The following is a 15,644-nucleotide window of genomic DNA, read 5'->3' on the forward strand; positions in this document are numbered from 1 at the left end:
TTTTTTTTAGGGATAGCCTAGCTGATATCTGCTGACGATATGGAATTATATAGTATGGAAAGCAGTATGAAAGACAGAGGAAAATAAATGTCATCATATAGGGACCTGAGGATATAAAATCACTTTACACCCCAATGAAGACTTTCACTCTGTAGGAAATAGAAAGAAACACCTCCCTTTATGCAATGATTTAGGATGTAGAGATTTCCAGTGCAAAGCAGTGCCTTTAGCAGACTGTCAGTATCCCCGTGCTGCAGGCAAAGGCTGCCAGTAATTCAAGGGCCATGCTTGCATGTGTGTTATTAGATCAACCACCAATTCGGATCCAGCCAGAGTGCGGAGCCAGCTGCTACGTAACCCCTCAACACTGAAAGCAGCAACATGAGACTGGAAAAGTGGTCACACACTGGTGATGTATAATAAAGCTATTCAGAAGCCAGCAGGCAAATGTGGGCTGTCAAGAAGAAACCTTGACACGTGCACATGCCATTTGCTTTGGAGCACACTTAGACCTGACCTCTGTACAACCCCATCGCATCCTCAGCCTGGAGGTGGAAAAGTGCTCACACATTTATGATCCCTCTCCCCACATGTTAGAAAATGGATGTCCAGAAAGCAAGGCGAATAAACAAACTGAGTATCAATACAATTGGCAAAATTACTGACTGTACATTTCAACCAAACTTTGTCACATCACTGTAAAGGCTGGAAATTGGACATTAGTACTCGCCATGCACTTGGTATGAAAGCCTTTAGATAAACTCAGAATCATTAGTGCACTAAAGAGAAATCACAGTTTATTGCCAGCAGTTGAGGACCTGGATGTACCTTGGATTTATTCAGGACAAAAGCGCTGCCTATATGGGATGTTAAGAACATACTGAGCTGTGCAGGAGGGAAATACTAGCCTAGGTGTAGACAAGTAGAAGCTGAGAAGAATTCTTCATTTGACCTCAGCTCTGTATTCTAAAGTTATTAATTTCTCATCTTGTTAGCTGGACCATACAAAACCGGGAACCAAATAACATGAAAGAAGTCTAACAACCTCTCTTTTCAGCTTCTGAGCACATCTGACAAAAGACAGCAAACCAGCCAGCCAGACACCAAACTCAACTTTTTGGAACGGTACTGCTATCAGTCCCACGACAAGGTGGGTAATACAGCTGCATGACAGGCTGTGGGTATAGTCCCACCCACCCACCGCTGAGTGTACCTATGCAATTACAGTGCAAGCCTCTGGGACACTGGTGCCACAGGAAAAACAAACAAACAAACAAACAAAAAAAACCCAAAAGGAATTGCCCAAGAAATCAACAGCCAGAGTCAGACATGACAGAAGGCCCAGCAACACCCAGCAATCCTGTGAAGAGCTGACTGGTAAACCACCAGCTCCTACTGCAGTGCTGAACAGATAAGGGCAAAGAGAAAACGCTAGTACCAGCTGGAGGATGAGTATAAGCACAAGCAAAATTTTCCTTAGAGTGATCCTGAACAATGACCTGAGTAGGTTTAAGACTAAGAACAAAAGAAGGTACATGCTTTGCACTCAGTCCTCCAGGGAGTGGAGGTACATCTGACACAGCCTAAGAGTGTGTCTGCTGACTCAGGGATGAATGCCTAATTAGAGGTATTTCTGGAAAAGTGCTTAGTATGTATAGTGACTGTAAACAGATCACAGCCTCAGAAAGCACAACCTGATGATGGGAAAAGGATCTGAACAAACTTGCTTGCATTTAAAGAATGAATCAGGGCGTACTATGGCTCCACTGTTTGATCTGAAGATTGTCTGGAGAGCATCTACACAGGAACCTCACCAGGAACCTTGTTACCATTTCACAAAATACAACATCTGACTTCTGCTTAGATAACCTGATAAACCCTTTACCTAAGCAACAGGAAGTTAAAGATGGCAATGAAGAGGACCAAATGGAAACACTGAGAAACAAACACAGTATATCGACTGAGCAGAGAACCCAATTGGTTCTTGCATCTCTCTGATGGCAACATCAGCCTCTGGCAGTACCCAGGCATAAGCTTAAGTTTCAGTTCTTGCCATTGTATTTAATTAGCATTTGAGATATTAAATAAAACTGAAAAGACTGGAGCATAGAACACACCACTGAAAGGACAGCAAGCTGGAAGGAGTTACACCCAAACTCTATGGAAGACAGCAGTGGAAAAAAACTCCAGACTCCATGGAAGTAACAGAATTATCTAAGGAAATAATTCAAAAGTGAAAAAGAATGAGCCAGAAACGAACCCACAATATTTCTTTATCATTCAGATTTTATAATAAAAGATTATTACACAGTCAGTTTTACGTATCACTCAGACAAAACAATAGAGTTGACTTATATCAAGCAAAGGGTCTGGGTGTACCAAGAAAAGAAATGGGCTTTAATTAATGCTAGGGAACACTTTCATGCATATTACACGAGAAAGATTAATCTGAATTTTAAGCAGCATGGGACCCTCAGTCAGAGGTGGCTATTGTAACTATGCTCAAAGAAGAGTCTGTATTACCCAGCAAAGATAAAATCACATTCCTCTTCAGCAGTTAATAAACTCATCCACATACATGACATAACAGCAAGGACAAGACAAGGCAGTACAGTGAGAAAAGTGTGTGCAACACCATTTCCACCAGAACAATATTCTCTAAGGGTCTGAGCATTGCATGAAACAAAAACAAGACAAGACTTGGTACTTACTGGCCTAATTCCTTTCCCATGTGTTTGTGCACAGAACATTATTGAGCACAGTTAGGAAAGCAAATAGCCTGGTCCCTGTCAGCACAGGGAGGATGTTTTATGGACAGGTACAGCATAGAAACAAGAAACGAAAAACCTGAGGCCAGAAGTGTGAGTACGTTATAAAAAATGATGGGGCAATGTCCTATCAAATCTGTGGCATTAGTAATTTAATAGCTTTCTTATATGAAGGCCAAAGATCATCAGTATCTAGTAAAGACAGAAAAGAGGGCATATAGCTTCACAGTGATCATAGCAAGAACCTGGTAAAGCAGTTCAATCCTACTGTAAATCTGACCTGAGCTCATCCAGTTTAAATGCAAATTCCAGCCAAAGGCAGTCAGGAACAGCTCATTCTGGCAGCTTAGACATGAAGAAAGCTATGAAATACGATGATGTACATTGTTATAAAGCTATACTATAAATGAACTGAGAAGGAAATTACTTTAAAACTTTTCTATGATATTATTTGCAAATTTGAAAAAAAGCATCAACAGTAACACACCAACACCACTCCGGGGAAATGGGAATGGCAACTATGTCCTGCCAGACAAAACCAACACAAAAAAAAAGGCTGTAAATATTCCTTTAGCCTTACACCTTATGCAATCACATATGATGACTGAAAGTATTCCACAACTGCAGTGTGCCCAGGGGGCCAGGAAGGCCAACAGCATCCTGGCCTGTATCAGAAATAGTGTGGCCAGCAGCAGTAGGGATGCGATCATTCCCCTGTACTCGGCACTGGTGAGGCCGCACTTCGAATCCTGTGTGCAGTTTTGGGCCCCTCACTGCAAGAAGGACACTGAGGTGCTGGAGTGTGTCCAGAGAAGGCAACGAAGGTGGTGAAGGGCCTGGAGAACAGGTCTTATGAGGAGCAGCTGAGGGAGCTGGGGTTGTTTAGTCTGGAGAAGAGGAGGCTGAGGGGAGACCTTATTGCTCTCTACAACTACTTGAAAGGAGGTTGTAGCGAGGTGGGGGTCGGTCTCCTCCCAAGTAACAAGTGATGGGATGAAAGAAAACGGCCTCAAGTCGCGCCAGAGGAGCTTTAGATTGGAGATTAGGAAAAATTTCTTCACTGCAAGGGTTATCAAGCCCTGGAGCAAGCTGCCCAGGGAAGTGGTGGAGTCACCAGTCCTGGAGATATATAAAGACATGTAGACGTGGCATTTAGGGACATGGTTTAGTGGCAGTGCTAGGTTAACAGTTGGACGTGATGATCTTAAGGGTCTTTTCCAACCTAATTGATTCTTTGCTTCTATAATTCTATGTCAAGATTCTGCTGTTCTGGTCACTTGTGATCAAACTAGAACATGAGCATTAGAGCAGGTGCATGGGACAAATACTGATATAGTTCACTAGAATTAAACTATAGCTCGAGATGAAACTGATGGAGCCTTTCTTATACTCAATGAAGCGAAATGAAACCTGAGAGGAATATGATTGTGATTTCAAAGGATATCTGAGACACAGGTACCAAGGTGAAGGAAAAAAAAAAAGCTACCTAAACACAAGGACAAAGGCTGGCAATGAACACTGGGATGGTGGAACAGCCATTCTAATTGAAATAGTGGGTTAAATAAACCTAAATGCTGGTAAATAGGCTTTTTGTAAGTTTCTGAAAGGGTTAATATTTTATAATTGCTTGCAGTATAAGAGTGACAGCACTGATTAACCACAAAGGCCCCTTTAGTTATTCCTTCATTACAGAAAAACTTGTTGAGATCTGTTCAAGCTGAAGCTATTAGCCAGCTCTGAATGAAACAACTGAATTTTTGTTCCATTTTTTTTTGTGGCTTTAAAAAAATTTCTGCAAGTAAAAAAAACTCAAGTCTAATACTATCTTAAGATTATCTTTTAAGAAGAACAGAGAATAACAACTGCTTTTCAGTGTTAGAAGAAAAAGCAAGATGAAATAAAGATTCACAAGTACCCACCTGGCACATGAGCCCTTTGCTTTTGTTACGGCACTAGTCTCACTGCACATTTTAGAAGAAGCTTTAAGACTTGCACTTTTTTGGTTGTTGTTCAAAGAATGATTAATGTAATTGGTGATGTATCACCTCAAAAATCCTTTTGATATCAGGTTGATTTTTATTCTCCAAGGTCAGTGTCTCCTTTCAACGTTTTCTAATAAATATCTAAGAGTATACCTGACAGGCAGCCAGATAAAGGGAGGCTGTCGAATTACTTCTCCACAATAGGAAACCATTTATATGAAACACTCCCACAGAGTGACTGTGTACGTTGCAGGAAAGGGTTGGAGAACGATGACCTATCCTTTTGATTTATATCTACAGGGGTTCTGGCATCCTGCTGGACACTTGTTGCGCTTAAATAATTTCTAAATTGTCCATATTCCAAGAAAAACAAAACATATGCTCAATTTTACTGTGAAAATCATGCAAAATAGCTAAGTGTGCTGTTTGTATTTGATTTTGTTGGACTGCACAGTGCACTGAAATCACCGACTGTCAGAGGTAATATGACAACCAAATGCTTGGAGGCTAGAAGTATTCTGTCACTGTCATGCTGTGGATAATTTATGCCAGTAATCCTTAGGCGCATGTGAGCAGCAGGACACACCGGATGTTATCCTACTGCCTCAGTGGAAAAAGTACTTCAGGGCAATGTGCTGATAGTGCAATGACGGGATGCCAGGTGTCAAACCACCAGCAGCACTTTGAGGTACACACAGAGCATTGGCTCTGTTATTCCTCTAAACCCATCACTGAGTGCTGCTTCTTGCCCGTCAAGAGCAGGGAAATACCATTGAAGTAGCTGCTGATCTAGAGATGGAGAAAGCAGGCTAAAAGACACAAGCCCTCACAGTAAGCAGATTCAAGAGGGGAGAACCAATTATGACTCTGTTTCAAACACAGTGATCTCCTCTGCTGCTGACCCAGGCAAAGCATCTCTAGCTGCTGGCACTGTATTCACGCTAGCAAGCACATTTAACGCACCAGGCAAGCAGCATTTCAGTTCTGCGGCAGGACTCCATGTTGCTCCTATGCTCATATCCTTTATCTGCAGCTTTTACTTTGCTGGCCTTCTGAAGGAGCTGTATGCATAGGCTGAAGCAAGCGAGGATTTGTGCTTTCTAAGCCTGACAGAAAGTCTGCTAGACCAGATGTAGGCAAGGGAATGCATACAGAAAAAGATAATTACTAAGAGACTGCATGCTTCGTGACTCGCTTTGTTCAAGTATATGCAAGGTCCAAATTTGTCCCTCAATTTTAAGACCTGGTCTAAAGTCCACTGAGTCCAGGAAAACTCTCTGGGCTTTAATGTGTTTTAATAACCAGAGACTTCATTTAAACTATTAACAGCATGTCTCTAAATAAAATGAATTTTATGCTCTTTGTTCATGGGCTGATGAATTACAAAATTGATACAAGATTTGGCCTGAGCAAATACGCAGGTCTATTTACAGATTTACAAAGGAAACCTTGCACAGCACCTGCCCACACATAATTCTGGCTCCTGGCACTACTTTAAGGAGTATTGAATTCCTTCCCACCCACACATCTTTACATAAGTAAAAGCTTAAACATCACTTCAGACTAAACATTTTTGAATGCAGAATCCCTCAAGTACCATAAAGAGAAACAGTGGTGTGAATGAAACCATCACGCTCAATAACTGATGTGCTAAAAACATAGGTTTTAAAACAGTGCATAGTTTATTTAAAGTTATTGATTCCCACTTGCAGCAAATTCCTATGTTCCAGCAGCACACTGTGTTTCCACTGGAGGCTGAGACCACTGCTAGATGTTGTTCAGCAAGTGGCAAAAAGTTTCTGCCCCGAATGGCTGGCAAAAGAGGTGCCATATAACATGACTTCCCACTTGCCAGGTAAAGAAGGGCAACTTGGAGCAGAATTTCCTAGATTCTGATGGGCCCAGGGGATTTCTTCCACTGAACTACGAAAGCACAGTTTATGAGAAGTGGCTAGGAAAGGTGGCTCAGTGTTTGTGTCACTGAGCAACATAATTACGTACAGTTTTTTATAGAGATTGGCATCATCAGCTACAAATTTTTAGGAGTCCATTGATTCAGGGTAGGTTGAAAATCACCATGCGGGAGCACTAATGGAAATTGAAAATTAGATCTTGGCCACTGTCACTGATGTTCAGCCTGATGTAAAAAGAAAGATAATATGACAGTCTCGGATCATATCTAATAATAATGAGGAGCTAACAAAGAGGCATCTAATAAAGAAAGATGTCCAAAAATCAGCTAATGATCAATTCCATTTGTTTGATACGACTTCAGAAGTTTTTAAACAGTCAGTCTGGGGTTTGAGCTTGCCCCAGTGTTCAAAGGTCAAAAAGCTGATGGTTTTATCGTAGAATCATAAAACAGTTTGGGTTGGAAGAGACCTTTAAAGGCCATCTAGTCCAACTCCCCTACAGCAAGCAGGGACATCTCTAGCTCGATCAGGTTTTTCAGAGCCCCGTCCAGCCTGACCTTGAATGTTTCCAGGGATGGGGCTTCTACCACCTCTCTGGGCAACCTGTTCCAGTGCCTCCTTGTAAAAAAAGTCTTCCTTATAACCAGTCTAAATCTACCCTCCTTTAGTTTAAAACCATTACTCCTTGTCCTATCACAACAGGCCCTGCTAAAAAGATTGCCTCCATCATGTCCTTCCCTTTTTTTATCCTTCCCTTCTGACCCCACCTGGTCTTTTGCAGGACAGCAGCAGTCTGTCATCTCTTGCACAAATTACAATGTACTACCTCTTAAAATAGCACCACTCGTAACCTGTGTTTGGATAATGCAAGACAACAAGAGGCTCGGGATGTTGCCTGGCTGATCTCAAAGCAGCACCGACACCAGAAAGGGAAGTAAAAGCCACAACTGCATGACAGCAGCAACAGAATTGCAGAAAAACTGGCAAAAATAGCTTTGCCACTATAGGAAAACCAGCTCAGCTTGCTGACTACACGGAGATGAAAGCATCTGCAGCATTACAGGCAGGTCAGAAGGGAGGCTCATGTCCACTTTGCTAGGCTCAACACAGGAAGACGAATGTTCCAGACCAGCCAGTGTCAACTTCCATGGTAACTCCCACTGTATCTGAGAGAACTGTTTGTTACTCAAAAACCAAAACTGAACTACGGTAAAAACCAGTGTTGACCTCCTGGACCTAATTCATACTTCTCACCATTTCACTCGCTGCAGCTGTACCAACTTTAAGGGAATTTACACATTAGTGCATGAGAAAGGAAAAGTAGGTCAGTTGTCTTTAGAAAAACAACTTGAATCTTCAGAGCCAATTTATTAAACTGAACCTACATAAATATGAAAGAACGAGGATCTCAACTGGCTTCAGTTTATGAAGCTAGCACCTGGAGTCTGCATTTCAAAGGCATGTGCATTTTGCATAATTTTCCTGCCTCTCATCAACCCCTTCCCTTGTAATTTATGCTATACGCATCTTGAATTAAAGAAAAATAATAATTTTCAGGCACTGTTAACCATGAAATGGATTCCTCAGGTTTTCCTGCATATTAATAAGACCAGTTTTGCATCCATTCAAGCCTATGCATACTTATTTTACAGCACCCATTTTAGCTGAATTTTGCTACAGTATATACACCGACTCTGAATATGAAAGTTTCTAGCATAAACATTCCCTTCCTATAATGATTTCAGCATATCTCATTACATTAAGTAGAAGTAAAATTGAAAAAAAAAAAAGAAAAAATCTTGTTCAGGTCACAAACCAAAACCTGACAGTGCTTAGTGTTTATGATTAAGATACTCTACATAACACATTTGTGTTTGTTTTTTTTTCACTTTGTTCTGCAGTACATAGCATTATCCACCATCACATAAAGGTTTTTATGAAAGGATGGCCAAGAGTTTGATAAATTAGTTCATATGTTCATAAAATACTACTGGCTTATATATATCTTAGAACTGGGCATAAATGTGGTAACAGAATAACACACTAAAAAGAAGCAGAACATCAGCCATCCAGTTGTTCTGCTCCCGTAAGCCACATCTCTACTTCTTGCTTCAGCCAATAAATGTGGGTCTCCACAAACTGTCCTTATCACCATGCACAAAATTTTCCACAAATGAATAAAAAGGTGGATAATTTGTCAGTATTAGGGCTAAGACCATGTTAATCTTTCAACAGGCTAAACCACAATTTGCTTATTCTTCTTTAAAAAAATGCTGAAAAAGTTTTCTTCAAATCTACTTTTAAGTTAGCATCAGAGGAACATTAAAACTTCTTTATAGTTTATTCTGTAACAAGACAGTTGCTCCTAACTGGAGGAATTGAATTACAGATCTCAGTCAGTATCTTCGCTATAAGCATCACCAAGAACATGCACTTCTACTTGTTCTGCAGGGAATTTCCTACCCAGAGACTGAGCACAGAAGGGCACTAAAGACTTTATGAAAAAAAAAAAAAAAAAGAAGCATTCTTCCTTCATTTTAAAACTTTGCACCTTCGTTTTTCAGCTATCAGGAGGGAGTCTTCTCACAAGGCTTACTGCAGGAAAAGCTGATCATTAAAACTATCTGGAGTCTGTGGGCTTGGCCAGGCTGACCTCCAACACAATGTGGGTCAACCTTTGAAGTTAAGAAGCCTGAAGTTGCTCAGGCTTTTACTGCTTGAATTTTGAAATTCGACAAAGACTGTGATTCCACAGCCTTTGCAGGTGACCTGTTCCCAGGCTTGTATCACCATAGGGAATTTTTGGCCTTTTCTTCTGCAAGTCAAACCAAATTCCCTTAACCAGAGCATAGGTGAGAGGAATAATCATTTCCCTGGACCTGGAGGCTCCTTCCCCTTGTAACCATTTCTGCTAGTGCTTATCACAAATATATTCTCTCTTATATATATTTATATATTTAAGTTAACACTCACCAGCCACTGCTGAGGTATTTCTGGCAGAGGCATTTGAGGAGGCGCCGGCAAACTGTTGGCAACTTCTTGCTTCTGTACATGTTCTTTTATTTCAAAACCTGTGGAAGAGCAACGGACATCACTGAACACTTCGGTAGAGGCAAACAGGACTATTTTTTCCATATGTGGACACCAGGTCTGACTGTCACACACCGAAATCTGGCACACAGTGCTGATCACAGCCTACCTCCCAAGCGCAGTTCCTGAGGCAGGACTGGAAGAATGCTGGGAATTCAGGAATTTAATCAAGCAGAACAAACACATACTTACTCTATATGATAATGACACATATGCTATTTGGATCAACAAATACCAGGCCCAGAAAAAATTTACAGGAAATCATTCTGAACTGCCTATCCATCTGCAACTGAAAGACTTAAACAGCTAAAATTCAAACACATTGCCAGTCATCTACCATACAGATAAACCCATTTATGGGTGGAAGATACCACACTTGTGAACATCCCAATAGCACCGCACAGTGAATAAAACACAGTCAGCCTGTGGGCTGTATGTGCCTAGCTGCCTTTTACCAGTGGAGACAAGCAATAGTTGTTCCCATGACACATTTTGGACGGGCAAGGCCATCATGCAGAAACAAGTCCCAAACCACCTCCCACGACACAAGAGAGGCGAAGAGGGCAGAAGAAGAGACCCTGCCTGCCTCCCTTCCTGGCAGTGATGGTGACAGCTATTCAGCCAAGGCCACAGCACCCACGTTCCCTGGGGTCCCTGCTGCCACCACCATATGAGATCATGGAGCTGTGGTGCAAGTCTGCAAAAGTCCTGGGAGATTCATAATGCTGCAACATCCCAACCTGGAGCACACTGCTGCTGGGGGGACACTGCCCTAACCAACTCACCATTAACAAAACTGCACACTGAGCATGTTTTCCCACCATTTCCTTCTTCTACCCATTTTTTAAAAATAATTCCATAGTTTTGCAGCTGAATTTAAAAAGTGAAAAGGAGATGAATGTAAAAGCTGCTTTGAGGGTCCTTTGTATCACCATTGCAACTCCCTCCCAGGGGAAGAGAGGAGCGACCCACTTGTTCTTAGTTTTTGGCACGATAATTTAAATCACAGTTGAACTCACTTGATAGGAACATGATATTGTTTATTTTTCTAAATATCAAAAGGGAGATTAGGGTGCATCTTCTCAATGTTCTGGCAAAAATTCAGTCAATGGATTCTACCCTGCTTACCCCTAGACTGAATTTAGCTCCTATTGTTTAGTTTAGTTTTTAAAACATATATTTACATAGTCAAATGGATATATTTTGATCAAGATCATATAATTCTCAAAAATGTAATCAGTGATGAAATGTTTCTTGTCATAATACCCCAGTCCCACTGGCTGTGAAGTCATGGATTGAAAAACAACACTGATAAAATAAACTGTCTCCAAGGGCCACGGATTCTTCTTTCTTCCTACAAATCGAGAGGGGTATTAGTCTTGGGAAACATTCCAACACTATTTTTTTCTGAGTGTAACATTCACTTGTCCCTCTTTATGTAGGAGGAATCCATATTATGACTGCTATCCATATCCAAGTTTCCCATGCTTTCCATAACAACCACAAGTCAAATACGAAGGGCTTTTTACTGAGAAAAAAAAAAGTATTCCAAGTCAATTCTATTGACTTCATATAACTAGTTTTTCCCCAGTTTTAAATTATGTGTGTTTAAGCAAGAACCTGCTCTAACATTTATTTTCCTCTACCAAATTACACAGCAAAGTGAGCACTATAGGTTTAAGACATCAGGTCCCTTTAAGGAAAACTGGCAATGTTGACAGTCATATTAAATTACTAAATCCAGCAACAGTTCTTACTCCAAAATAAACTGTTTGTGTCTTTGTTTTTCAGAAGAAAGTCTGTTTCAGAAGGAAATGCCAAGTGTTTTCTTCAGACCTACAATCCATTGGGCATGCCAAGGCTCAGGAAGAAAAATAAAGTTTATAGTTTTGCCAGCTATTCAGAGTAACCACTGGTTTGGACAGGGGCAGGCCAAGGCCAGGCAGCTATGACCTGAAGAACACATCTGCCTGGCCCAGTTCTCTCTACTTGATAGATAAGACTTGAAGAAAACAGTTTGCATTTGGGAGATGGAACAAAAAAGGCAAAAGATTTCTAAAGAATTCCCCAAGTTAGAACTTAGTGAGTTTAAGCTGTTTCACTAAAAGCCAAACAGCCCATTATAATAATTTCCACACCTTTACAAAGAAAAACATAATTGTCCATTTCCAGATGTTATAAAGAACCCAGCCAGTTCCCAGTTGCCCAGATCCTTCATTACCGTTTCCCATTGATCTTAAATGGTTTGCTCCAGCAATTGAAATATCCTCTTGGATTCACACAGTTGATTTTTGCAAATGCATATAAAGACTCTGAACTCAGCATAGTCCTCAGGCCTCTTAAACTGTGCCAGCAAACCAAGAGCTCTCATGGAGTTATGTGGGTGGAGTAAAACAACATTTTGAAAAACAGACTCTGAATGACAGTTCAGTTTTGTTACAGAGAACTGTGGGTTTATGTATCTTTTATTGCTTTTAATTTTAATGAAGAGATGAATAGTTTCAAAGGGATGGGAGTACTGAATGTTATAACTGATAAAAAAAGCAGCAGGGCCAGCTCCAGTAAAGTACATGACTCCCTGGGCAGTTTCACACACACTTGAAGCCAGCATGGGATGGCAGAGCTCCCAAGCAGGCAGCTCCTCTCCTTCCCTGCCTTCTCTTCCGGCACCAACCTTTCCTTTGTGCCAGTGTAAGCATGTGTGTGGCCTCAGGTTGAACCAGACCAGGGAAGTAACACTGGTTAGGACTAAACCAGAAAAAAAAAAAGGCAAATAATGCTTGTGCTAGCAGAAAGGAAGAAGCAATATATGACGAGCAAGAATAAGTAGCCTGGGGAGAGAAACAGGATGCTTTTTTTAGAGGACATGCTGGCTTAGCCTCTATTTAAACCGAAATTCCATAAACTAGAGTTTATAGACATATAAAGCATAGTCCTATGACCTCTTGCTTAACTGAACTATGGGATTTTCTTGAATTGATTCTTGTTTGAACCAGAACATATCTTTTAGAAAAATATTCCATCTTGATGAAATGCCAGCAATGGCATGCAGACTTTACGTAGTTCTTCCATTAGTTCATAGCTTCAGTGCTCAAAACATGTGCTTTATTTCCACTTTGAAACAAACATTCAGCCATTGCACTGACTGTTGTGTAAGTCTAAGAGCTCTTTCTCAGTCATTCCTTTTCTACATCAAGATTAATTATGGTATCTCATTTTGGATAATTTGAAGGCATATTTCACAGAATCAAATCACTTTTATGACTTTTCTTTGAAATGTCTAAATTTTATCTCCTTGAATGTAGGTGCTAGAAGTGGGTAAAATATTCCAGTAACATCTGCACTGAGCTAAGCCCTACTACGTAACATATGGATCTCATATGGATCATGCTAATGGATGGATCCTGCTAATGGACGGATCCTGCTAATGGACGGATCCTGTAATAGGATGTAATGGATCTTTTTATAGATCCTGTAATAGGCTTTAAATCCAAAATGGTAGGTGCTGAAATGTAGAAAGCTATGGTCTTTTTATACTTGGCCATATCTAGAGTCATAAATTGAAGATGTCTAGGAAGGTGCTCTGGTATGGATAAATTGATATCTATACAGTTAAACTCTCTCACCTCTCAAAACCAAGGTGGAGGGTAATGATTTTGAACTGTCTCTTGGGAACAGATCTTTCTCTGCGTCAGATCCCAAATCATGCCTAGGAACTGATGGAGAAGACAAGTCAGCTCAGGCCAAACCAATGCCAAGGATGACTCCATAGTTTTAACAGCATAAATAATTGAGTTCTAGGGTCCAGAAACACACCCAGCACTGTTTAATTTACTAGTAGAGCTGTAGCTTTTGTGTCCTGACACACCATCCACAATCCAGAAGGAAAGGATATGACAACCCTTCCCTGTGTTTGCAAAATTGGAAACAGAATGTCATCTTCTTGAGGAAGTCAGATGGTTTTCTTAATAAATCTAGTTGAAAAGATTACAACAACATGAAGTGTCAAATCACCATTCTTGAGGTTATCTTGAACTCCTCTAAAACACAGCTGTTTCTAAACATGCCAAACTGCAGCTTCTCACCTACAGATTTTGGTTTTGGGGATTTTAGTGTATTTTGATCAGCTTTTGGAGCATGAAGCCTTCTTCCACAATATATGAAATTGGTACCTGCCTCCTTCTCTCAGTAGTAAAATAAAAATAGCAATGGGTCTTTAAGAATGTCAAAATGGAAAGGAGGACAACCATTTTTTTCAGGTTGATCTCCTTTGACTTGAATCCTGTGGCAAAAATTACTTCTTTACTAATGGAGGAAAACACTGCATCAAACAAGACCATATTTTTTTTAGCAATGGAGAAGAAACAAATCATGAGAAATGCAGCTGCTCACAATGGCAGTGGCATTTTTCTTCAACACACTCTGGTGTTTTTCAAAAATCTAAAAACATTGAGGGTTTACACTGACAGCATTTCTGTCGAATGTAGGAGAGACAGAGGTCTTATAGCCCAGACACCACTTCATACAGAAAGGTGCTGTACAGAAATATAGAGTTCTGTTAGAGAAAATAGTGAGGAATATTCTTCGTATAAGCTCTGTGGAAAGGCTGCTGTACACAGTGAATCATTTATATTACATTCAATTCCATAATCTTGATGGAAACAAAAGTGATTGTGCAGTCCATATGGGTTTTAGATAGGAAGAAAACAGGAAGTGAATATAATTCCAAAATGCAAACCATTTCCTAGTTCTGGCTTGGCACTCCGGTATCAGCCATGCACCAGAGTCCACCTCTGTATCAAGCCTTTTGATGAATTTGGGTCATTTGACAGAGAAGCAGCATGCAGCACCCACGCATCTATAAAATGGTGCTGTGGCCAGCACTCCCTGATGCAGTATAACTTCTCCATCAAAACTCATAAATAGCATTGCTACCACAAATAAAATGAAGTAACCACTCTACCAGCAGAAGTGAAAACATTCTATATCTAGCATGTAATTTTGTGGCTGGATTCACCCGTGTGCACCCAAGATACTTCCAGTATGCCTTATGCTATATTTTACTCCTGAACATGAAGGAAAACATTTAGGAAAGTTACACTTTGGCTTCACCCTGTCTTTCTGTCTTCCTTCAATTTAGGGCCTGTCTTGAGCTCTTAAAGCTATTTCACTGAGCACAAACTTATTCTGTGCATTCTGCAAGCAAGAAAATCCGCCCCTGACACTGACCTTTTGATGACTGTATTCTCAGGAGAATGTTAGTTATTACTGCCTTCTTCTCCCTGACAGTGGAAGTTAGATATTCATGGTCCAGAAGTTCAAGAAACAGGCGCAGCTCAACTATTAACTCTTCCATGGCTGAAAGACAAAAAAAAAAAAAGAGATAATTACTTTTTCTAAAAAGTCCCATTAGAAAAAAGACAGTTAATTCTCATTTATTCACATTCATAGTTATTTTCTAGTATTTCTTAAGTGCAGGAGTGGTGGTCATCTACTTTTCTGTCAGTGCCATTCTGGTTCCTCTCCCTTTAAGAAACAATTTCTAACTGCAGAACAAATTTCAAGTTTGGTAAAGCTTTTTCATTGATATTTTCATAAATCTTTAGGGAAAGTCTCTCTTTGCCTCATCTTACTTCTTATTATCTGTCTTCTGCGGTAAAAAAGAGCAGGTATTTCTTTTTTACAGTGATTTGTCTTTCTTACAATTTTCAAAGAGAAGCTCCCAACCTGTTACATAGTTTCTTATTACTCCCCAGATTCCTGCTGATGCACTTCATATTTTATCCTATTTCTACTATTCCAGATCTCAAGGCTTTCCAATTCGTTCTAGAACAACTGACATTCCTTCTCTGTACTCCCAGTTCTTCTCAATCAAACTTTATAAGCACATT

The 15,644-nt window shown here is 40.3% G+C and overlaps 1 protein-coding gene across 5 annotated transcripts in view; it reads right to left on the minus strand.

Annotated features, from left to right (window-relative positions):
* The window catches only part of AFAP1 (actin filament associated protein 1), a 65,876-nt gene extending 50,767 nt beyond the window's left edge, over positions 1-15,109 (minus strand). For all 5 annotated transcript variants that reach the window (XM_086464139.1, XM_086464138.1, XM_086464137.1 and 2 more), the window contains exons 1-2: positions 14,983-15,109; positions 9,637-9,734 (exon numbers count right to left, since the gene is read on the minus strand). In XM_086464139.1, the coding sequence (XP_086320265.1) occupies positions 9,637-9,734; positions 14,983-15,109 (225 nt within the window). The remainder of the gene's footprint in view (positions 1-9,636; positions 9,735-14,982) is intronic.
* Positions 15,110-15,644: the final 535 nt, after the last annotated feature.

Source organism: Leptosomus discolor, chromosome 4 (genome assembly GCF_034619465.1).
Source record: "Leptosomus discolor isolate bLepDis1 chromosome 4, bLepDis1.hap2, whole genome shotgun sequence".
NCBI lineage: Eukaryota > Metazoa > Chordata > Aves > Leptosomiformes > Leptosomidae > Leptosomus > Leptosomus discolor.